This window comes from Colobus angolensis, unplaced genomic scaffold (assembly GCF_000951035.1).
Source record: "Colobus angolensis palliatus isolate OR3802 unplaced genomic scaffold, Cang.pa_1.0 Scaffold210, whole genome shotgun sequence".
Classification (NCBI taxonomy): domain Eukaryota; kingdom Metazoa; phylum Chordata; class Mammalia; order Primates; family Cercopithecidae; genus Colobus; species Colobus angolensis.
The window spans coordinates 2,600,190-2,623,341 of record NW_012115267.1 but is presented as its reverse complement, the minus strand read 5'-3'; the positions used below and the strand labels follow the sequence as shown (position 1 = coordinate 2,623,341).

At 50.4% G+C, this 23,152-nt stretch overlaps 1 protein-coding gene across 2 annotated transcripts in view; it reads right to left on the bottom strand.

Annotated features, from left to right (window-relative positions):
• Window positions 1-3,170: 3,170 nt before the first annotated feature.
• Window positions 3,171-23,152, bottom strand: part of MSRA (methionine sulfoxide reductase A) — a 338,282-nt gene continuing 318,300 nt past the window's right edge. For both annotated transcript variants that reach the window (XM_011942814.1, XM_011942813.1), the window contains one exon: window positions 3,171-3,910. In XM_011942814.1, the coding sequence (XP_011798204.1) occupies window positions 3,746-3,910 (165 nt within the window). In that variant the 3' untranslated portion in view covers window positions 3,171-3,745. The remainder of the gene's footprint in view (window positions 3,911-23,152) is intronic.

Sequence of the window (23,152 nt, the reverse complement as noted above, 5' to 3'; positions counted from 1 at the left end):
AAAAAAAAAAAGAAGAGTTTTACTACTCACAGGTCCCAAGAGAAGGGGAAGAACTGGAGGGTGGGGGGGTGGAAACTGTGGACAGATCCTCTACTGTGGTTTCCATGGGAAGGAATGGCAGAATGAACAGGCTCAGGACAGGCGTGTGTGAATAATTTCAGCAGCTCAGGGCACAGGGGCTGTCCCTAGTTGTCAAGCACTTGGCCTGGGGCGATTGGGAAAGCCGGAGAGCGGCCTGGAGTGTGAGAGTCAGACAGAGGAGGTGGTTGGGCTGTGAACTGTGGATCAATCGGTTTGTATTTAAAACACTGCACCCCTGCTGGGTGCAGTGGCTCACACCTGTAATCCCAGAACTTTGGGAGGCCAAGGTGGGTGAATCATCTGAGATTGGGAGTTCGAGACTAGCCTGACCAACATGGAGAAACCTCGTCTTTACTAAAAATACAAAATTAGCTGGGCATGGTGGCGCATGCCTGTAATCCCAGCTACTCGGGAGGCTGAGGCAGGAGAATTGCTTGAACCCGGGAGGTGGAGGTTGCAGTGAGCCGAAATCGCACCACTGAACTCCAGCCTGGGCAACAAGAGCAAAACTCTATCTCAAAAACCAAACCAAACCAAACTGAACCGAACTGAACCGAACCGAACCAAAGCAAAGCAAAGCAAAGCAAAGCAAAGCAAAGCAAACGAAACCAAACCAAACCAAACCAAACCAAACCTGCACCCCTAAGAGAAAGACTCCTTCTAGTGAGAAGCAGGGGTGAGGAGGAGGCAGGCAGGAGGTCAGGGGCATATGCGTGTGGGGTGAATGGATGTTGAAAGATCAAGCTGCAGACGCTGGAATCATGGCTAATACACACTATGCATTCTGGGAGTGGGGAAATAACTTCAGGCTTGTTGTTCAGACCCACTGAACCCACTGAGAGACAGACTCACAGCAAGACCCCATCTGTCACCTGGTCTTCATAAGCCCCACTCTGCAGTGGACCTTGGTCTATTCATGCTTAGGAGCAGTGGCTAATAACTCCTACAAGGCCTGAGCTATTTCCATTTCACCAGTGCAGAGTCACCTTGGTAAAAGATCCCGGTTCCTTCTGGGGAAGGCTTAGGGCAAGATTCAAGGTATGTGCCACTTGAAACACTGCAAGATCCCTCCTCAAAGGGCTGGATGCCCCGTCAGTTTTTACTTTGCTCTGCTTTGAACATGGAAGTTGGCCGAAGCTTTTCCCCAGACTCTATAAACAACTTGCTTACAGGACACACTCGCTGCCGGCGCCTATCTCAGGGGTCACCTCTCCAGTTCCTTTGCTCCTTCTTTCCCAGACCTCTGCAGGTCAGAACACCCGGCACTCAATGTTCAAACCCTTTCTCTCTCGCTCCAGTCTCTCCCTAGATGATCTCAGCTGGTCCCATGGCCTCAAACGCCGTGTATATGCTGGGGATTCTGAAATCTCTCCTCCTCTGATCCCTTCCAAGATCCAGATCCATGCAATCAATTCCCCTGCTCCATATCCGCACTGGGACATCCGAGGAGCAGGAGAAAGTGTGTGAAAACCTCCAATGGGGTCCAATTAAATAGAATAAACTAAAAAGCCCATTATCTCATCCCATCGAAGGCTCTCCGTGACCTGGTTCCACCTGCCTCAGTGAGAGTTCTCTCTACTGATGGAACAGCTTCCACTTCCACTAGTGTATTCCCAACATGCTGCCTCCTTTAGATCTTGAATTATTTAGTTCAGGAGTCCCCAACCACTGGGCCATGGACTGGTACCGACTGGTCCATGCCTCTTAGGAACCAGGCCTCACAGCAGGAGGTGAGTGGCAGGCAAGCAAGCAAAGCTTCATCTGTCTTTTCAGCCATTCCCTATTGCTCACATTACTGCCTGAGCTCCACCTGCTGTCAGATCAGCGGTGGCATTAGATTCTCATAGGAGCGTGAACCCTATTGTGAACTGCACATGTGAGGGATCTAGGTTGATGCTCCTCATGAGAATCTAATGCCTGATGATCTGTCACTGTCTCCCATCACCCCCAGATGGGACCATCTAGTTGCAGGAAAACAAGCTCAGGCTCCCACTGATTCTTATGTGATGGTGACTTGTATAATTATTTCTTTATATATTACAATGTAGTAATAATAGAAATAAAGTGCACAATAAGTGTAATGTGCTGGAATCATTCCAAAACCATCCCCCTTCCTCCCACCACCCACTTGAGGAAAAATCGTCTTTCATGAGACTGGCCCTTGATGCCAAAAAGGCTGGGGACTGCTGATTTAGTTCATTTGGTTCTCAAGTGATATGGTTTGGATCCATGTTCCCACCCAAATCTCCTGTTGAATTGTAATCCCTGGTATTGGAGGTGGGGCCTGATGGGAGGGGACCAGACCATGGGGGCAGCTTCTCAGGGTTTAGCACCATCCCTCAGTGCTGTTCTCCTGAGGGAGTTCTCCTGAGGGAGTTCTCCTGAGATCTGGTCATTTAAAAGTAAGTGGTACCCCCACTTGTTCCCCTTCCTGCTTCCATCATGACTGTAAGTTTCCTGAGGCCTACCCAGAAACCGAGCAGATGCCAGAATCATGCTTCCTGTACAGCCTGTGGAACAGTGAGCCGATCACACCTCTCTTCTTTATCAATTGCCCAGTCTCGGGCATTTCTTCATAGCAATGCGAGAACGGACTAATACCTCAAGTCTCACCCACCTCACGGAGGCCTCCCTGACCGACCTCACTAAAACAGCCCTGAACACAATCTCATAGTCCCCAGACGCAACCTACTGTCTTATCCCATTCATCATCTTCACATCCTTCATCAGAACCTGACATCATCTTATTTCGTCATTTGTTTACATGTGTGTTGCTCATGCCCCCGTCTCCTTGTCTGGAATATAAAGGTTCTTAAGGGTAGGGGTTGAAGGGGTCTGCTCTAACTAGAATAGTCTAAGATGTGAGGGATGTGACAGGCACCTGGAGAACAATTATTATTACTCAGGTTGCAGGGAGCTAGAGGTGTGCATGTTTACCAAAAATTTCAATCCGAATTGTTCCCATTTGGGGGTAAACGGCTCTGAGGCTTTTTCCCTCCCAAGCTGTTTAGAGCCGTTAAGCTCATCTTACAGCACTTAAAAATATCCTACCTAAGCAAGTCAAACACAGAGGAGACGTCAGGCAGTTTGCATTATTGGACTGCAGGTTTTTATTAAAACAAACATTTCTCATAGCTCTAAGCAAAGCATTAGAATTCATCAAGCAGACTCACATCTTTTCTCTACACAGAGAGGACTGAAAAGGAAGAAAAAGCCCCTATGCATGTCTAGATTTGGTAAAGCGAAGGATTTCAGTGAATGAGTCATCGAGGCTATACACGTTTGCACCTTGTAAGGCACTGGTGGGCAGAGAGCACAGATAAAGGACTTCTGGGGTCCCCCGCCCTGTCCAGCCACCTCCCAGCTCATGCCTTAGCTTCTACCAAGAAGGGTGAACACAGCGTCCCCGCTGTCTTCACTCAGACCCCAGATGACGCAGGAAACGGCACAGCTCTGCTCCCACCGTAACTTATTAGGAGATAAATCACATTTTATCAACTTGCCATTGCGCCTCCTGTAGATTATACTTCAGAAAACTAGATCTTTATAAATTCCTTTGTACTTTGTGCACTTCAAATGCCATGATTGTGAATCACACAGACACTGCCCCATTTGTTGAAAGCATTTTTACTGGAACCGCAAAGGCCCACCATGTGGGGAGAAATTATTTTTTAATGCCCATTGGGCAGGACACGCCGGTGCCCCCAAGGCCACAGTAGCCGTCGGGGTTCTTGCTCAGGTACTGCTGGTGGTAGTCTTCCGCGTAGTAGAAAGTCTGTCCTTCTCGGATGTCGGTAGTGACGGGGCCAAAGCCGTGCTCTGAAAGAACCTGTGGGGACACAGAAAGGCACCATCAGCTCCCATGCTAGAGAGACAGCCCCTGCGAGGGGTGGCACTGAGGGGCCAGGGCTGCAGGGAGCAGACGCGTGGCTCGGGACGAGAAGTGCGTTCCTTTGGGCTGGGCTCTGTGTGTTGCAAGTGGAGTGATGCTTCAGTTGACTGGAAACTGAAATCAGGTTGATATCAGATTTTTAAATCTGTAATTTACACTGTACCCCCACATCCCTGCTGTCCCAGGTGCAAGTTGGGGGCCCTGGTTTGGACGCTGTGGGTCTGTTTGAAACTTGCCCCAAAGCTCTCCCAGGGGAAGCAGCAGGTAAGCATGGCTCCCTGCCTGTCCCCGAGAGGGCTCAGCAGGGCTGCAGTGGGAGAGAATGAAATGGGTGGACAGGGTAGGGATGGAGCAGGGACAGAAGGAATGGCCGCAACTCTACCTGGCACTATCCCATCTGCCCACCAGCTCAGGAACAGGACCCCAGCCCACTCTCAGGCTAGACAGAGGGTCCCCCCACTCGCTGTGGCTCTGGGGAGCAGGACCCTGCTGGCACATCCTGGTGAGCAGGGCGTCACTTGGGGGTCTGTGCTCTGAACTCCAGGCCAGGGATCCTGGGGAGTCAGGGCAGGGCAGGACGTGGCCTGTGGCTCATCACCGCCCTCTGCGTCCTAGTTTATGTCCCGGTGACATCTGGTGCCAGGGACAGACACGCGTCAACACGAGCTGGGAGAGGAGAGAGGGACTATTTGGGGCAGGAGACAGACTAAGAAATAGACATTGCTCCCCGTGGATTTCAGCCTGCTTCTTTTCCCCTTTGGATTTCAGTTGTGCCCTAATTCTCTCCTGTTGCAGGCTGCTCGGAGCACGTGAGCACAGGGCCACAACCCGCTCTCACTTCCTCCATTTGGTACAGAGCTGCAAAGCAGAGCCAGGACCTGTGTTTTTACAAGGGGACCAACCACACTCTGACTGTCCGCTGGTCCATGTGAGATGGTCTTCAAGTCTGCCAAGCACAGTGCATTCAATATTAATATTCAGCAGGATTCACTGCCTCAGGTTTTTCTTGAAAAATGTCACTTATTTCCTGTATCTCTGTTTTGCCGTCTGAGCCAGCATAAGGCCGATCCAAGATCTTGAGGCCCAGCAGGTCCAGAACGATAAGGGGCAGGGTCCCCATCAAGGCAGGTGGGTTGGACCAGCTAGCTCAGAGGCAGTCAGTTTTCTTGCAGGGGTCAGGAATGAGAATAAGGAGTCATTCTAATATAGTTTTGACAATTTTTTGTAAACTAGCAATTATTGAGGGTCTACCATATGCCATGATCTGTGCAAAGACTTCACACATGTTAATTTTAGCCTCACCAGAGCCACGGGAAGGAAGTCCTATTATTGTCACCCGTATTTAAAAGTGTGTGTCAGACACTGTGCCTTGGTCCCTGACATTCTCAGCTCACCCTGGTACCACACAGGCGGAAAGCTCGCAGACTGCATTCCCCAGATTCTGCTGCCAGCAAGGCCCTGCTTCAGATTCCACCAATGAGAGAAACTCACACGAAATTTGGCAGGCTACGTAAAAGGAGAAGCTATTCTTTGCAGGGCGCAGCTGTGAGGATGAGCGCAGGACTCTGCAGGAAGCAGACCCGAGACTCTGCCAGCTCCTCCCGGCCCTCTCCAGAGAGTCCGTGGAATGCCATCAGCAATGACTTCTGGCAATTTCAGTAACATCTTGGTATCCTGAAATCTTGGGGTGCTTTTCCCTGACCTTCACAGCCCTGCTAACGATTCTGTAACACCGAATTCCTTTTGTAGAACCCATCCAGCTTGATGGAACGGAGCTTTCTGTTTCCATGACTGGGCCCCAGCTCACACTGCATTTGGCTCCAGACTGTTTTCCGCGAACAGAACCTCTCTAAGAATGAGCATGTGGGGTTGGCTAACTAACGGGTAGATTTCGAGTTAGCAATGACCTCCTTGGAAATGGAGTGTGTGCCCGCGGTGTGACTTGAGCGATCGCTAGCATTTGCCTGTGAAGAAGCTGCCCACTGAAGGAAGGCTTTGGGATGCCAGGTGGCCGTGGAAATGGAATATTCTGGTGACGACAGTAAGGACGACGTCTGTGGGGGGTGCCATCTGCTCCAGGCAGCCCCGGAGAGCTTGGAGACGAGAAAAAGGCGCGGTGAGGGCCTGACGCTCCTGGTCCAAGGCAAGTTCGGAGAACGGAGAGAGGTCAAATAATCTCTCATCTCTCGCAGCTGTATCCAAATAGCAAATAAAAAATCGGATCCCAAGGGCTGTGGGTTCACAATGCGAGCGGGATTCACAGGCTTACTCGGCCCAGTGCCCGGGCGCGCTCTTGCCCACGGGTGTGAGGGTCCTCAGAGGGCCCACCCACTGCGCGGCAGGCACCGCCTGCTGAGGGGGCCTCGCTCCCAGCCCTGCGCTGTGCGGGCGTCCGGGCGCCGTCCGTGTTCTGCAGCCGCCCCTGTGCAGGCCTCCCAGCCGGCCTGTGTCTGGGATCCGCCCTCTTCCCTGTCCTCCTGGGCCCAAGGGCGGCCTCCCAGGCACAGCTGCTTCTCCAGAAGATTCTCTGAGCACAGCGTGGGAGGAAGTGGGTTCATACAGGGAGGCGGGCACCACTGCCCAGCTCCCCTCCTCCTCCCCTCGCAGCCACCGACCGGCCCAGGGACCCCCTGGGGAGCCCGGAAGTTCCGGGAGGTTTGCGGGTGGGCCCGGCAGTACCAGCCTTGGCCACAAGATGGCAGACACTTCACTCAGAAAAACCTCCCGGGCGAGCAGGGAACCCGCAGCCCATGGGGCCGCCGACGCCTCCGCAGCGTCCTCGGGCTGGGACCTCGTGGACCGGTCCTGTCCTGTCGGGTGGCGGACAGAGGTGGCGGCCACCGGCCTGCGAGGAGCGTGGTGTCCACCTGCAGGCTGCGGCTGTCCTTCCCGGAGCTCCCCCCACCCCCCCACCGGCTGCCAAAACTGGGGGAAAGGACGAAAAAGAGACTGGGTGGGAAGGAAGGGGAAAGGGACCGCGACAGGTCACATCTAGTGTCTTCCCGGTCCTCCTTCGTCCGCGGCCTCACTTGCAAGTCACTCCCCTCGGACAACTCCACGCATGCCGTGGGGTCTCCCTCCGCCACTGTTCTGATTCACCTCTTGACTTCAGTGGGCTTCGCAGCCGCCCTGCTCTTTCGCCCTCCCCCACGTGGGCCCCGCTGTGTGCGGCACAAGTGACAGCATTAAGTTAGTCACGACCTCTCCCTCCAGGGCCCTGCAGGCTTGGTGACCTTCCAAGAGTGCACTGCCCGGACTGTTCACCAGGGAGCCTGGGAGATCTGGGCCTGCCCCAGCACCTCCCCAAACCCAGGAGGGGGCCTCTCCCTGGCCCCCAAGTCAGAACGCCCCAGGCCCTTCTCTCCCATCCAACCCACCCCGGGCCCTTCTCCCCATCCCACTCCACGCCGGGCCCTTCTCCCTGTCCAGTTCGGCTCCGCGCAGGCCCTTCTCCCTGATCCCACTCCACCCCGGCCCTTCTTCCTGTCCCTCTCCATCCCAGGCCCTTCTCCCCCATCTCGTTCCATCCCGAGTCCTTCTCTCGGGCCCACTCCACCCCAGGCCCTTCTCCCCCATCCCATTCCATCCCAAATCCTTCTCCCCCTCCCACTCCACCCTGGGCCTTCTCCCCATTCCGGCTCCACCCCAGGCCCTTCTCCCTGATTCACCCCTCAGCATCGTCTCCCTCACCATATTCTACCTTTTCAGCCTTTCCCTTCCCCCTGGGCACTATTTTCTTTGGTATTGTTGTTATTTACCTATTTCCTGAATGTTCCATTCCCTTGCACATGATCTCCATGGAATGTCCTTTCCTCTTTCCCATCGCAGGAACTCCTACCCATCTCTCAGGACCCAGACCAAATGTCCCCACCTCTGTGAAAACTGCTCGATTCTTGAAGGCAGAAGCCGCTCCACATGCTATGTTCTCCTGGCATCGCAATGCCCGACAGCGCTGATGACGCTGCGTTACAACAACCCTTCTGTTCTCCAAGCCACTTCCACTCCCCAGGACGGTCTGTGCCTCTCCCTGATCTCCGGGCTTCGTGCACCGTGTGCAATGAATGAATGAAGGAACGAGAAAATGAACTATGGATTCTAGGGACCTCTCAGAGATTCTCTCAACTTCTGGATTCCACCTGGGTCCCTGTTGCTACCTCAAGCCCAAGCACCTCCTCTGGGGCCTGGGAAGGAATGGTGGGCAGGAGAAGGGAACTACGGAGCTCAGGCAGCCACTTCCCATGTCCCAGAGCCCTGGCCAGTTCCATGGGCGGGTTCAGTCTTTAGATGGCGGCACTGTGGCGCTGTGTCCTTGCAGGGAGGAGCACAGAAGATGCCACCCTGTCATCTGCGGCTCCTGAAAAAGCCCATTTGCTCTTCTGCCGGGAGAGCGGGGTGGTGCAGGAGCACGGGGAGGTGGGGGATGAAGGCTGTCATCTCTGGGTTACCGATGGTCCCCCTGGGACCCCTGCAAGTCCACTGGTCAACCTGGCCCCGGGGCCAAGCTATGCAGGTGTCAGCGTGGGTGCACGCCCGTCTCCCGAGCCCTCTTCCTGCGGTATGGCCACACACCAGGTGTTCCAGTCAGTGTTGGGACAGGGGTTCCTGGGTAGCGTGTTACTGATCATGGCTGCACACCAGTGCTTGTGGTCATCTACTTTTCCTTAATGAACTGGAGCAGATGGAAGGCCTTAGATCTTGATCTTGGTTTTACTCCCTCTCATTGGCCCTCAGGAGCAGGAAGGAGAGGAGAGCTGGACAGGAGGAAGAGGGTACGGACCCACGTAATACGCAGCCTGATGGCCTCACCCCTCTCCCACCATCCACAGGGAGGACCCATAAAAACGGTGGACCATTCGTGACTGCAGAGACACAACTGTTCACATCACCCACCGAATCTTTAGGCGCCTTCCAGTAAGGAGGCTGCACCCGTGACAGTGGGGTGTCACCAGAAGGAATGTGCTGGATGGAGGGAGGCAGGGCAGTGGTGCTCCGGCCTCAGCACCCAGGCGCCCTCACAGGACTGTGCTCATCCTCCAGGCCCTATGGAGCCACTTTTGGGGATGGAGAATGAGTTCAGGTCATGACAGACTTGCCTGGTTGAAATAACTGCCTAGATTGGCTCAAAAGCCTAGAAAGAGGTACTCTTGCTGCTCAACCCCAGCACCTGCCTCTGCCCAGGGTAGCCCTGGCCCAACTCCCTACTCCAGCCTGTGGGGCCAGGTACCCCCAGGGCTACACCAACAGCCCGTCCCACATGCCCCTTCTCTCTATGTTCCACCTCAGGGGAGGAACGACCTGAGCCTAGCTCCCCCTAGATTTTCTCTTACTGACTCCAGGTATCTTGACTTTTGCTTGTGGCTTTTTCTTTTTTGTCCCGCTGACCTTTTAGGAGGAGGTCAGCAGGGCTGCGCACAGTAACACATGTGGGGCGACACCTGGCCCAGGGAATTTCCAGAAGGTCACCTAACAGAATTGGTCATTTGTGCTTTTCTCACAGACTCTTCCTCAATGGCCCCAGGAAGCCTCCTGTGCCTTCCTTCTGTCGTCATTTTCTCCTTGGACTCAGCTTTCTGCCTATGCAATGGGCCCTTACCTAGTTCACTGTGCTGGGACGAGGAACCCAGAGAGGGCACAGAAAGTGCACCCTGCTTTGCCTGGCTTTTCTGTTGTTGAGACAGGGTCTTGCTCTGTCACCCAGGCTGGAGTACACTGGCACAATCATGGTTGATGGCAGGTCCTACCTTCTGGGCTCAAGCGATCCTTCTACCTCAGCCCCTCCAGAAAAGCTGGGACTACAGGTGTGTACACCACCATGCCTGGCTCACTTTAATTTTTTTTGTAGAGACAGTGTCTCACTGTATGTTGTCCAGGCTGCTCTCAAATTCCTGGCCTCAAGCGATCCTCTCATCTTGGCCTCCCAAAGTGCTTGGATTACAGGTGTGAGCCACTACACTCAGCCTGCCTGGTATGTTTTAACAACTGCAGAGTGCTGGCTCCATTTCCCAAAAATCCCCACCCAAGAGGTGAAAGCTAGCCTGCCCATCCTGCCCTCCTTAAGTAGCCCCTATCCACATTGCCCCGCAGAGCCCCCACTTCTACAGCTGAGCAGATCTCTGGGGCAGGAAGGCGGGTGGGCGTCCATAGGTTGTGATGGAGCCCCCCATCCCCTTGGCCTCATCCACCTCCGCTCAGTCTCCAGCTCCAGTGACTCATAGGAACACCACAGATGCACAAGCAGCAGCCGCGTCACTCCCTACAGAAGGCCTGCCAGCCGGGCACAGCAGGTCCCATCCGTCCTTCTAAGGTGGCCGGTAAACAGCCTTTCTTGTAATAAATGTAATGAACATGTGATCACTCCGCTGACTGCAGCCTGCTAATAAGCTTATGATTAGGATCACTGAGATTCTCCAAGCGCCCGAGTGTCTCAGCCTGTTGCACGGAGGTGACACGCTCTCATACCACCCTGGGAAATGCAGGATGGCTCCTGGCAGCACAGGTGGCAGTGGGCACCAGTGGGCAAGGTTAGAAAGGCATTGAGACCCACAGCCCAGAGTGGAGACCAAGACCCTGGGTTTGTCCCGAACCACAGTGTTTCCAAAGGGCCTCCACTCTCTATTCACAGGAGCCTTCCATTGACTAAAACGGAGGGTTCTTATTCCTGTTTCTCAGCCGAGGACAGGGAAGCCTGGGGAGAGGGGAGGCATGTCCACGGCCACCGGTCAGCAGCCGAGGCCAGCCCTGAACCCTGGCTCTGGACTCCTCCCACACGTGGCTGGACAAGAATCCCGCCCTGCCCCAGGAGCCTAATAGTTTATACAATATCCAAAGGAGCTGTAGACATGGATCAGCCCGAATGTGAGTCAGACTCTCCCTCTCCAGCTCACGTCCCCAGGACTCAAAACATGTGATGTTTATTTCACAGGCCATCTCTTTGGTTTTTGGTGGTGGTTCTGTGGTTTTGTTTTTGGAGACGGGATCTCACTCTGTCACCCAGGCTGGAGTGCAGTGGCGTGATCATGGCTCAGTGTAGCTTTGACCCCTCAGGCTCAAGAGATTTTTTTTTTTTTAAGTTGTGGTAAAATACACATAAAATGTACTATCTTAGCCATTTTTAAGTGTACAGTTGTGTTAAGTATATTCACATTGTTGTACAACTATCATTAGAACTTTTTCATCTTTCTGAACTGAAACTCTGCATAAAACCTCCCTGTTCCCCTACTCCCCAGCCCTGGACAGCCCCCATTCTGCTTTCTGTCTCTCTGAATTTGACTCCTCTAGCTCCCTCATATATGTGGAATCCCACAGTATGTCTTTCTGTGACTGGCGTATTTCACTTAACGTCTTCGAGCTTCCTCCAGGAGGTGGCATGCGTCAGAATGCCCTTTCTTTTTCAAGGCTGCATACTATTCCACCATATGTACATGCCATATTTTGTTGCTTTTCATTGTTTCTTTAGCTGTCAAATAATACACATCTTGGAACATGACAAGCACACCGACAACAGACACCTCGTTATGCTCCAGCCTGTTATATCAGCAGCCTCCGGCGCTGACCCTGTACTCCTCTAGAGAACTGCAAAAGGAACGTGACAGCAGAAGACTTGCCCCAAGTGTGTGGCTTGGCCATTCTTTCTCTTGTCCCACCCAGCTGATCCCAGTGGCCATGATGCCATTATCAAGACAGAAAGCTAACAGAGAGCTGTCCCAGGTCACCTGATGGCAAGAGAGCTGGACTTGCCTGCCTGCCCTCCACCCAAAGGGAGATATACCCTCTAAATACCAGGTGCCACCAACTTCCCAAGTAACTTCCCGATTCTAAGAGATGACAGGAGACATACTCAGAGTGCCAGGAAAGCAGCATTTGCGTTTTAAGCACCCGGTTCAGTGTCAATTTTCTAATGGATGTCAGGATTAGTTTGCAGGGCCTCTTTAATGGGGCAGAGGCGGATTGCAGGGTGCCTCCCTTTCCCTGTCTCATGTCATCAGGCGAGTCATTCTGCAGGGTGGGCCGTTATTCTACTTTACCCAAGGAAACCCAAAGCAGTTAGGGACCTTATTCAAATTCACAGGCTTTGCTCAAATCCACAAGGGTGAGGAGTGGGTCTGGGACAAGAATCCAGGTCTGGATTCCATGCCCCGTGCCACATCCATGCTGTCCCCGGAATTTGGGGCTGTGGGGTAAGGAAGCCCCTGGGATGCTGAGTATTCTGTCCTGAGACACGTGAGAGGTGCAAAGGGATGATACAAATCCACAAGGACCTTGTATAGGAATTCTACAGAGCGGGGCCAGGAGGGACTGGAGGGGGCTGGCTCTAGAGATGCTGATGCCTGTGCAACTGTGGGCACATGCATGGGAGGGAGGGGCCTGCATGCGCACCGCTGTGTTTGTGCATACGAGGATGCCAGGTGTATGCATTCACCCCCTGCCTTAGGAGGACTGACCTAGGGACACCATGTTTTTGTTTTGTTTTTGGAGACAGGGTCTCACTCTGTCATCCAGGCTGGAGTGCAGTCGCGTCATCATGGCTCACTGCAGCTTCGACCTCTCAGGCTCAAGTGAGTCTCCTTTTTGGTGTTCTTTGTGTGTGTGTGTGTGTGTGTGTGGTAAAATACACAACACAGAATGTACCATCTTAGCCATTTGTAAGTGTACAGCTAAGTACATTCACCTTGTCGTACAACTATCACTACTATCTCTAGAAGTCCTTAGAAGGACTTAGAAGAACTGACCTATAGACACTTTTTAGAAAAAGTATCACTAGAAAGGAACCTGAATGTGAACAGTGTCTCTTGGGGACCATGGATTCCTTTGAGACTCCAGTGAACGCTTTGGACGCTCTACCCAAAAAACTCACAATCAAATATTTGCTCACAATTTCAAAGGATTTTATGGCCCTCTGGGGTCCATCCAGCCATGATTAGATCCTGTGGACGGAGCCGCCAACCCAGAGTCACCACTGCAACTGCCCATCCCCCAGCAGTCGCCACGCACAGGGCTCTGGAAATGGGCAGGCAGATCCACTCAGCGGTGCCTGTTTCCAAGACAGATGACCCCTCATTTCCATCACAGTTTGAAGGCCCTTGTGGCAAGGAGGAATGGCTGTGCTTGCTAAAGGGAAAGTCACAGGAAAGAAAGACGGTACCTGCAGCTCATACCTCATCAGACTGCAAGCCTCATTATGTCTGATCCAAGCAATCAACATCCCCTACACCCACCAAAGGAATTTAGCTTTAAGTGTTAGGTTTTCATGTAATTATTTGCAAAATGCACATGTGTATTTCATTTTGTGATCACTTTTTAAAGTATTGTAGTGGTATGAAATGAGTTTCCTAGAACAGAAATCTAATTTATGACTCTGAGTCCATCGGAAATGAGGGTCGGACTTCTAAGAGGTCAACCTGAAGCTGCTGTCTGGGAGCCGGCTGAGCTGCTTTAGGGGAAAACTCGCAGGCAGGATGCGGGCATGTGGATTCTAGACTCACTCCGCCCTCTAGCGGCAGTAGGACGCCTGTACCAGGCACTTCACTTGGTTCCTACCCTCACCTTCTGCACCGAGACCACTTCAATTCCTTCTACATCCACCCCATGAAATTCCATGCTATGCTTCTGTCCTGCGTGTGCACACGTGCGTGTACACACACACACACACACACACGCCGGTTTAATACGCCCAGACAATGCCCAGTCAGCTATTTTAGTCCATAGGGAGCATAGGTTGACCAGATAGCTGTCAATCAAAACTTCTGGAAAAAAATGTGAAATGACTGGCATGGCTTTTAAATGAAACCACTAATAAGAAAACATCATCTATTCTGAGCTGGGCAGAGGCTCCTGCATCTCTGGCTCAGTGGTGCAGAGCAGAAGCACCCCCACTCCCTGCGGTTCAGGCACAAGGAAGGGGGACAGCTGACTGGGCGCTGACCGGCTGGGCTTACTAAGCCTGTACGGAGTGTGTGCGTGTGTGTGTCTTCTGAGAAGGGGGTGAGTGCTTCTCTTCAACACCAAAGAGGACCCCGGAGCAACAGGAGCTCCAGGCTCTGGGACAATGGAATTGTCCCCGTGAGTCATCAGTCACTGCTGGCACACGCAAGGAGGACAAACCCAGGCCACCGCGGTGTGACAATGACAAGGAGCCATTCAAAGGGGCTGAAGCCTTTACAAGCCCCCATCAGAGCTCACTGACCCTCCCAGCTTTGTGAACTCATTGGGAGGGAAAGGAGAGAAAGAGGTGACACAATTAGATCTAACTTGGTCCATTAAGAGACCTGCTTATGCAAATGCACGGCCTCTAGCTGGACCGACAGGGCTTCTTAGCACAGCTGCAGTGCTCCTGTGCTCCATCCTTTCCCATACTCTGCGAGTTTGTCACACAGCTAATGGCTTTCATTATCTATTCCTCTGTGTCCTCTGCACCCTCGAGGTAAATCAGTGTCTTCAGATTGCCAAGGATATTTCTCTTGTTTTGCAATGTAGAACGACAGAGCTACAAGCTGAGTTATGTCTCTGCAGAGGAGGGGGAGGATGGAGAAGGAGAGGAAGGAATGTTTGTTTCAGCTTGTTGGCTCCACAGCTCTGCCCTTGCTCCTCAGACAGCCTGCAGTTTGCAAGAAATGCAGAGTCTGGGCTCTTCCCCAGACCTGCTGAATCCCATGCGAGGTTAGAGTATAAGCAGCTCTGCTCTTGCAGGCAAGTGTGGCCAACTGCACGAGTGGTCTCCAACTCCCTCACCCTCCTTTTGGAGTCAGGTCGCCCATGGGACTTGCTTTGGCCAGTGAGCTGCGAGTGAAAGTCACACGGGTGGTCTCCAGGCAGAAGCTATAAAGCACTAGCGGAAGCGTCCCTACTCGTCCCTTTTGCCACAGTGACCAGCCATGTTCCAGCCAGTGATGGTTCCATCACCCTGGGCCCTCACATTAGGACACTGGAGCAGCACTGCCCGACGGTACCTTTTATTTCACGCATTGGTTTTCCCGGGCTTTCCCAGGCATGGGGTGTGATACCGAAGGGCTGGGAAGTTAGCACAGTTCGGCAGAAGCGAGCAGATTTCTCTGTGAACAAGCTTTTAAACTCTCCAACTTCACTTCATGAATGAATCTTGACCATTGTTATTGTGCACTGGCTGTGTGGCAAGGACTAGGCTAGCCGTGAGGAACACAGGGATGAACAGGACAAGCCCTGCCCTTGATGGGCTCTCAGAAGAGTGTACAGGCAATTCCCACGACGTGTCTGCAGTGCCCAGCACAAGCAGGTGCCGTACCAGGTGCTGGGGAAGCAGGCTCAGGCAGGAGAAGTTCCCTCACACCTGCAGCCACACCCCAGGGAGGGATGAGGACTGCTGCTCCCCCGCGGGTCAGAATTCCCTTGGAGGAGAGAGGACGCACAGGATAGTGAAAATCCACCACACGAGGCAGAGGGGATGTGCGGAAATGGAGGCGCAAACAGTGCTTTGAAGGCATGGAGGAAGGAAAGGTTAATCCTGCTGGGAAAATGCAGGAGGAGGTAGGCGCTGAACTGGGAATTTGACAGCAGGCAGGAGTGGGGTGTGAAGGGCCTGCTGCAAGCAGACGAAACTCCATGACCAAATGCATGGAGGTCGGGGGTGGGTAATGAGGTGTATGTGAGGGTGCTGACAGGTCCAGAGGAGAGTGCAGGGAGAGCAAACCAGGTGAAATCAAGGATAAACTGGAAAGGTGGGCTAGGCCAGGGCGAGGGGGACCCAGCAGACGGGACCCTGGGGCTCAACCACAGGAAAAGATGGAAGCAGAGGTGGATGGAGAGGCTGCTGGAGGCATCAAGCTATGGCCTATTTCTGCACACTCGTCTCTGGAGACCCAGCTGCACACCCTCTGATCTTCCACGGCCTGCAAACACAGTGGTACAAGGGGCCACTTCAGGAGACTGAAGGAACCACCTGAACCCAGGCAAAGACAGCAGGTGCCTCTGAGGCTCACCTGCTTGCAGGCAGCGAGGTCTGTGAGGCTGACAGAGCTCAAGCGGGGACCCAGAGGAAGTGGGTGGCCATCATGTGTTTTCCCATTACTTCCCTGTCACCCTTCACCTCCCCACACTCACAGATTCCAAGATAATTTCCCAGATGCAAGGGGAATGGGTCCTCCCTTCTCTCCTGCATGTCTTGAATGGTGAGGACACACCAAGCGGGGCAGGGTTGGTTGCAGCCCTGGCCTGAAAAGCAGCAGGGCTAAGCCGCCCCTCCTGGGGCCAGAGCATGAAACTCAGGGTCCCGTAGCGGAAATGTGCCACCACCCATTGGCTCTGCCTCGGACAGTGCACCCTCCTCCACCTGCAGGAGAGTTTCCATCCATCATGCATTCAAGGACTGCTGGTTCTTCCTGATCTGGGCTTTCCTTTGAGGTCTGCTGGTTTTGAAAAATAAGTCAAATGACTTTTCCTCGATGAGTTTTCTTTTCATAGCTTTCCGTTTCAGAAGACATGGATCTTCTCTCTCTCTCTCTGTCCCTGTCTTTGTATAGATCTCTGAGGGGTTATCATCTGCTTTTTCATATCTGCAATCAATTAACTACAACTTCTGTTTTTGTTATATGCTTAGCATTTAGTACACAAAGAAAACCACTTTTCATTTTTCAGGGAAAGCCAAGGACAGCGGGTTTCACCTTGGGGATGAAATGCCGATTTTCTTAAAAGGGAAGAGCCTTCATTCCAAAAGGCTGAATAGAAAAGAACTTCAAGCATCGCACCAGATGCTTAAGTTTAGAGCACTGAATTCAGTGGGCCATGGGACTCCTCTGAATACCATCGTTTCTCATTCACAGAAGAATCGCAGCAATTCAGAGCCGCTGGAAGGAATGGTCTCACTGCAGAATTGTTGACAGAGTGGCCCAGTGTCTTGGCTGCAGGGGCTGGGGGTTTCTCAGGATGCAGAACTTTCAGTGCTAACACTAGGAAAGTTGTGGCAAACTGAGATGGTCAGTCACACCGACTGCAGAATGGTTGGAGGCATTTGTGTCTGTTACATGAGAAGCATTGGGAAGTTTGTTTCACTCATCTGGGCCTCAGTTTCTTCCGCTGTAAAATGAGAAAGCTAAGTCAGCAGGATGCCTCCTGTTCAGTTACACATCTCTCTCGGAGCTGTCTTCCAGAGCCCTTTCTAAACTGCGTTCTTCGCCTTCCCCACCCCTTAGATAATCATTTTATATTGAGAGGTAGTTCATATAAGATTCATTTATTTTTTTTTTCAGAGACAGGGTCTCGTTCTGCCACCCAGGCTGGAGTGCAGTGGCACGATCACGGCTCATTGCAGCCTCAAACTCCTAGGCTCAAGCGATTCTCTCGTCTCAACCTCACAAGTAGCTGGGACTACAGGAGCACACCACCACACCCGGCTAGTTTTTTTATTCTATTTTTTGTAGAGATGGGGTCTCGCTATGCTGCCTGGGTTTGTCTCAAACTCCTGGGCTCAAACAATCCTCCTGCCTCAGCCTCCCAAAACACTATGATCACAGGTGTTAAGTCACTGTGCCTGGTCTATCCTTTCAAACCTTACAATTCAGTGGTTTTTAAAATATGTTCAAAGTTATGCAACCATCACCGTTTTTTCCCCATTTTAAATTCTGTTCCTCAGACTGGATAATATCAATTGACTTATCTTCCACTTTCATTCTTTCTTCTGCCAACTCAGCCCTTCTGGTGATGTTTTAAAAGTTATTGTATCTTTGAATTTCTACTTAGTTCTTTTTTGTTTTTAAATATCTGTCTCCTTACTGATATTCTTTATTTGTTGAGGCATTACTCTAACATTTTCCTTTAATTGTGTCAGTTTCCTTTAGTTCCTGGTGCACATTTATAACAGCAGATTTAAAGTCTAATAATGGATACCATCATGTTTCTTTGTTGCATACTTTTTTCTTGAAAACCGGACATTTTAAATAATGTGGCAACTCTGGAAATCAGATGTCCCTGCCCCACAATGTGGTGTTGCTGCTGCTGCTGTTCCGTTGTTCAGTGACTTTCTTGGACTAACTCTGTAAAGTCTGTAAAGTCTGTATTCTTCTTCAGGTGTGGCCATTGAGGTCGCAGCTTGGTTAGCAAATTATCACCCAAGGATTAGGCACCGAGTTCCTTACAGGCCTGGAAGCACCAGACTCCTACCTTTGCTGAGGGCTGTGTGTGCTGGAGCACAGGAACCTTCAAGACCCCCACGGTTCTCCACTTGGCCTTCTCTTCATCTCTTGGTCAGGCCTCTGAGCCCAAGCTAAGCCATCATATCCCCGGTGACCTGGCCGTGCACATCCTGAAGCAACTGAAGATCCACAGAAGTGAAAACGGCCTTAACTGATGCTATTCCACCATTGTGATTTGTTTCTGCCCCACCCTAACTCGTCAATGTACTTTGTCATCTCCCCCACCCTTAAGAAAGTTCTTTATAATTCTCCCCACCCTTGAGAATGTACTTTGTGAGATCCACCCCCTGCCCCCAAAACATTGCTCTTAACTCCACCACCTATCCCAAAACCTATCAGAACTAATGATAACCCACCACTCGGACTCAACCCGCCTGCATCCAGGTGAAATAAACAGCCACGTTGCTCACACAAAGCCTGTTCGGTGATCTCTTCACACGGACACGCGAAACATCTCCTCACACGGACACGTGAAACACCTGCACGGGGCCTCATGGCAGCCACAGGTGAGATCACAGCCTTCCGGGGCATATGCATTTCTCAACGAGCTTTCCGTTGCCCAACTGAAGGCCACTTGGGTTGTTTCCAGTTTCTGGCTATTATGAACAAAGCTGCTGTAAAACGTTTGGGCGTGGGTTTTTGTGTGGTCTTATTTCTCTTAGGTAAAAATCTCGGAGTGGGATTGCTGGGTCACAGGAGGTAAAAGTATACTAAACTTGACGGGAAATCTCCAGTGGTTTTCCAAACTGATCACACCACTTTGCGCTCTCCACCTCAGTCCCCTACAATGCGTGAGAGTTCTCGTTGCCCTGTGTCATCCCCAGCACTTGGTATTGTCATGATTTTTCGATGTGGTCATTCTAACTGGTGTAGAGTAGCATCTCAATGTGGCTTTCATCTGCATTTCTCTCATGACTAATGATGTTGGGCACCTTTTAATGTTTCTGTTTGCCTTCTGTATACAAAGGCATCCTGTAGGTGAAGGGACTTCTTTGGTAAGTGTCTGTTCTAATCTCGTGTCCATTTGTTAATCAGCTGATTTGCTTGTATTGTTGAATTCTGAGGGTTCTCTAAATATTCCAAAGTTATGCTTTGGCTTCAAATGCATAACCCCTCTCCCAAGATTCTGGGATGCTCCCCTTGAGCATCTTCGTTCTACACCTGGAACATCATGTTCGAGAGTTTATATTACATATAATATCTCTGTAGATTCACATTCATATCCACGTAGCTCTGAAAGCAACTTTTTCAGTTTGGTTCGGGACACATTTACTGTGTCCCTATTTGGGTATTATACAAAGTACCAGGGAACCAGAATTGACTAGCCTGTGGCCCTTGTAATTGAGGAACTTTTAAAGAAATGTGGTTTAAATTTGGATTAAATTAAGAAATACATAAGAATGACTAGCTGCAATACATCAGATTTTTCATATAACATCTATTTGTTCAGATTAACAATGGAAACATTTTCATTATGACTGTAAAGTCCATTCACCATCATTCACGAATCCCTTCTTTATGAATAGTGAAAAAAATGTTCCTTAATACAGCCCTTGCCTAAAGTATCATATATTCTGAAAGAACGCAGTTTGCATTAGAAGATTTCTGCTGTAATTTTAAATGAGTACTCCTGTATTCTGAGTTTATGAAACGTGATGAAAATCAAGTTCAAAGACAAAGTAAAGCCACTCTGTGGACGACACACACCCTTTCCCTTCCCAGGGGTGGGTCCACAGAACAGGGCTGTTCACCACCCCTGGGTATATTTTGCTTAACTGCAATATGACCACCTAGTTAGGAGTTGCTGGCAGAATCTGCCTGAACACAGAGAAAATTGACTTTCAATAGCAACTTAAAAAGCAATTGCAATTTCTTAAAATCCTCTTATGCCACGTTTAAAAAATGAGACTTAGTAACTTTATTTTTTTTAATTCACTGATTAAGACAATACAAGCTGTGCTCATTTCAATATTAAGAAATGAAAAGCTCCCTTGAGACTTTCTCTTGCCCTAGGGCAGGTTACATCTGTCAGCTGCAAAGAGGCTGACCAGCTTGCAAGCAGAAATTCTCCCTTGGGCTGCAATATGTCTAACCTCACACTATATTGGCTGAGGCTAAGAATTCAATGATCGGGTTTTTTATTATTATTATATTCAAAGGAAACTAAAAATAAGACTAAAAAATAAAATAAGGGCTATATGAGCAAATGCACTCCAGATACAGTTGGCTGTGATGCGTTAGCTCCCTGCTCCACATGGTTAAGAATACGCGGTGAAGCTCAAGACAGAGTGAAAAGAAGCTTTTGTCAGTTTCCTCTAAAGCTTAAAAACGACATGGTGTGAACACATAGAGGACGGCCCACAAAAGGCTGTTTTCCTGTGATACTGTCAGCGTGACGTCTCAAAGCTGCAGGTGACAGCATGCCTGGCATTCTAGCAGTTTCAGCAACAGCATCTCGACTTCCAAGCAGGCGTCATCGGAGGACTCTGGCCTCTTTGGTTCTTCTAATTGCCAAGAGAACAACAAAGAGGAAAAGTAAAACCTGCGTGGAGGTCAGATGGAGGGGTCTCATTCAGGCTGTGTAAGCTGCTTAGCAATGAAGTACAGTCAGGATTTTTTTGAAAGGAGGAAGGAAGGACGAGAAGGAGGGAGGGAGAAAGGAAAAATGGGTGTGGGGGAGGAGAATCCAAAATAGGCCATAGGTGTTCTTTGCCAAAGCATAATTTTCCTTTTCGTCAGGCTCAGAACCAGTGGAAGAACTGGAACTCCCTCAAGAACATAAGCTAATTATACAATTCAAATTTGCATATAATTGGCATGCTTTCCAGTTAAGACAATAAAAATCCATGTTAACTGGAGTTACAAAAATGGCACTCTACACTGAAAGCAGCACTGTGCATCTCTAAGTATCAAACGCTCCTTAGAATATCTCCAGGAGTTCTCCAGGAGATCATGTTTGCATAGAGGTTAGGGACAGGAGGGGCCTGGGCTCTTCTCCTGGTTCTGCCAAACAGCATGACCTTGAGGAGCTGACCTTGAGTCTTGGCCTTCCCTTCTGTAAAAGGGGGATAGGGGATAAGATATCTACCTCTCAGTGCTGTTTTGAGGAACAGATGAAATCATATATTTGAAATAATACATCACATGGATTCTATTTCAGGAGCACTGCTCAAAACTGTGTTGGTTATTTTTGCGACATGACGGAATGTCACATTGTGGGAATTATGAGGTGGCGGGGGTTATGCCCAGAGAAGTGGGAGCGTCAAGGGCCTGGCCACCTGCATCCTGTTCCACCCTTTCCTGTCCTCCACCAGCACCCCCAAACAAGTGACTTGGGTTTTTCATAGGCTACCCAGATATTTGGTTCTTTGAAGACCTAGCCTGTGGCCAGACTTGCCATATGTATTGGTGGCTCCTGGTCAAGTGTCCCTGCCACACATGCATACTCCATGTCACAACGTCACAAACCCACAGCAATGGATGGAACCATGGAAGACCACTATGGGAAGACCCTGGACACAGGCCTCGGAGGATCATCTTTTTCTTTTGACTTACTCTATGAAGAAATATCTTTTCTAAAAAAATAGAAAGAGAAGGTCTTGCTCTGTATCTGTAACCCAGGGTGGAGTGCAGTGACACCACGATACCTCACTGCTGCCTCAAACTCTTGGGCTCCAGCGATCCTCCTGCCTCAGCCTCCCAAGTAGCTGGGACTAGAGGCATGTGCCACCCATGCCAGGCTAATTCTTTTTATTTTCCGTAGAGACAGGGTCTCACTATATTGCCCAGGCTGGTCTCGAACTCTTAGCCTTAAGTGATCCTCCCACCTCAGCCTTCCAAAGCATTGACATTACAGGCACGGGCTGCTGTGCCCAGTTTCTATGAAGAAATATATCGATTGAGTCTATTAAACTGACCCAAGCGAAAGTCCTGTGTTTCTGGGAGACAAGGACAAGCATGTGCATGTTGAGGCGGGCAGGGAGGGCCTAGGAGCTGACGCCACTTATGCATTCACCCTGTGCCACGCTGCCCTGTGTGCTCTACACATGCTGTCTGACGTTATCCTCATCACGTCCCCTCTAAGAACACAGTATTATCTGCTGTATTTGGTAAGAAGAGTGCTTAGCAAAGGAGAGGAGAGGCAGTATTTCAACCCAGGCAGCCTGCCCCTGGAGCCATGGTTCTCAACCACTCACCAAAGCTGCCATCTTAACTAAAAAGAATTCCATGTCCCCATGTGACAAGAGACCTCACATGATCTCCCTTCTCATGAGGGGAGAGATGAACTTCATTTAAAAACAAATGGCCCACAAGCATATGAAAAAGTGCTCATCGTCACTAGTCATCAGAGAAATGCAAATCAAAGGCACAATGAGATATCATCTTACACCAGTCAGAATGGCTATTATTAAAAAGTCAAAAAAAAAAAAAAAACAGATGCTGGTAGGGGTGCAGAAAAAAGGGAATGCTTACACGCTGCCGGTGGGAATGTAAATGAGCATAACCTCTATGGAAAACAGTACGGAGATTTCTCAAAGAACTAAAAATAGAACTGCCATTCAAATCCAGCAATCCCACTGCTGGGCATCTGCCCAAAGGAAATCATTACATGAAAAAGACACCTGCACTCAGATGAGTATTACAGCACTATTCACTGTAGCAAAGCTATGGAATCAACCTAAGTGTCCATCAACAGAAGACTGGAAAAGGAAAATGTGGTGTCTATGTACCATGGAATACTACGCAGCCATAAAAAAGAAGAACATAACGTCTTTTGCAGCAACCTGGAGAGAACTGGAGGCCATTATCCTAAGTTAAATAACTCAGACACAGAAGGTCAAATATTGCATGTTCTCATTTACAGATAGGAGCTAAATATGCAAGAATATAATAGTTACTGGAGACTCGGAAGGGTGGGAGGGTGATGGAGTGAGGGACGAGAAATTACTTGATGGGTACAATGTACATTATTTGGGTATGGTAACACTATAAAAAGCTCAAACTTCACCACTCCACAATG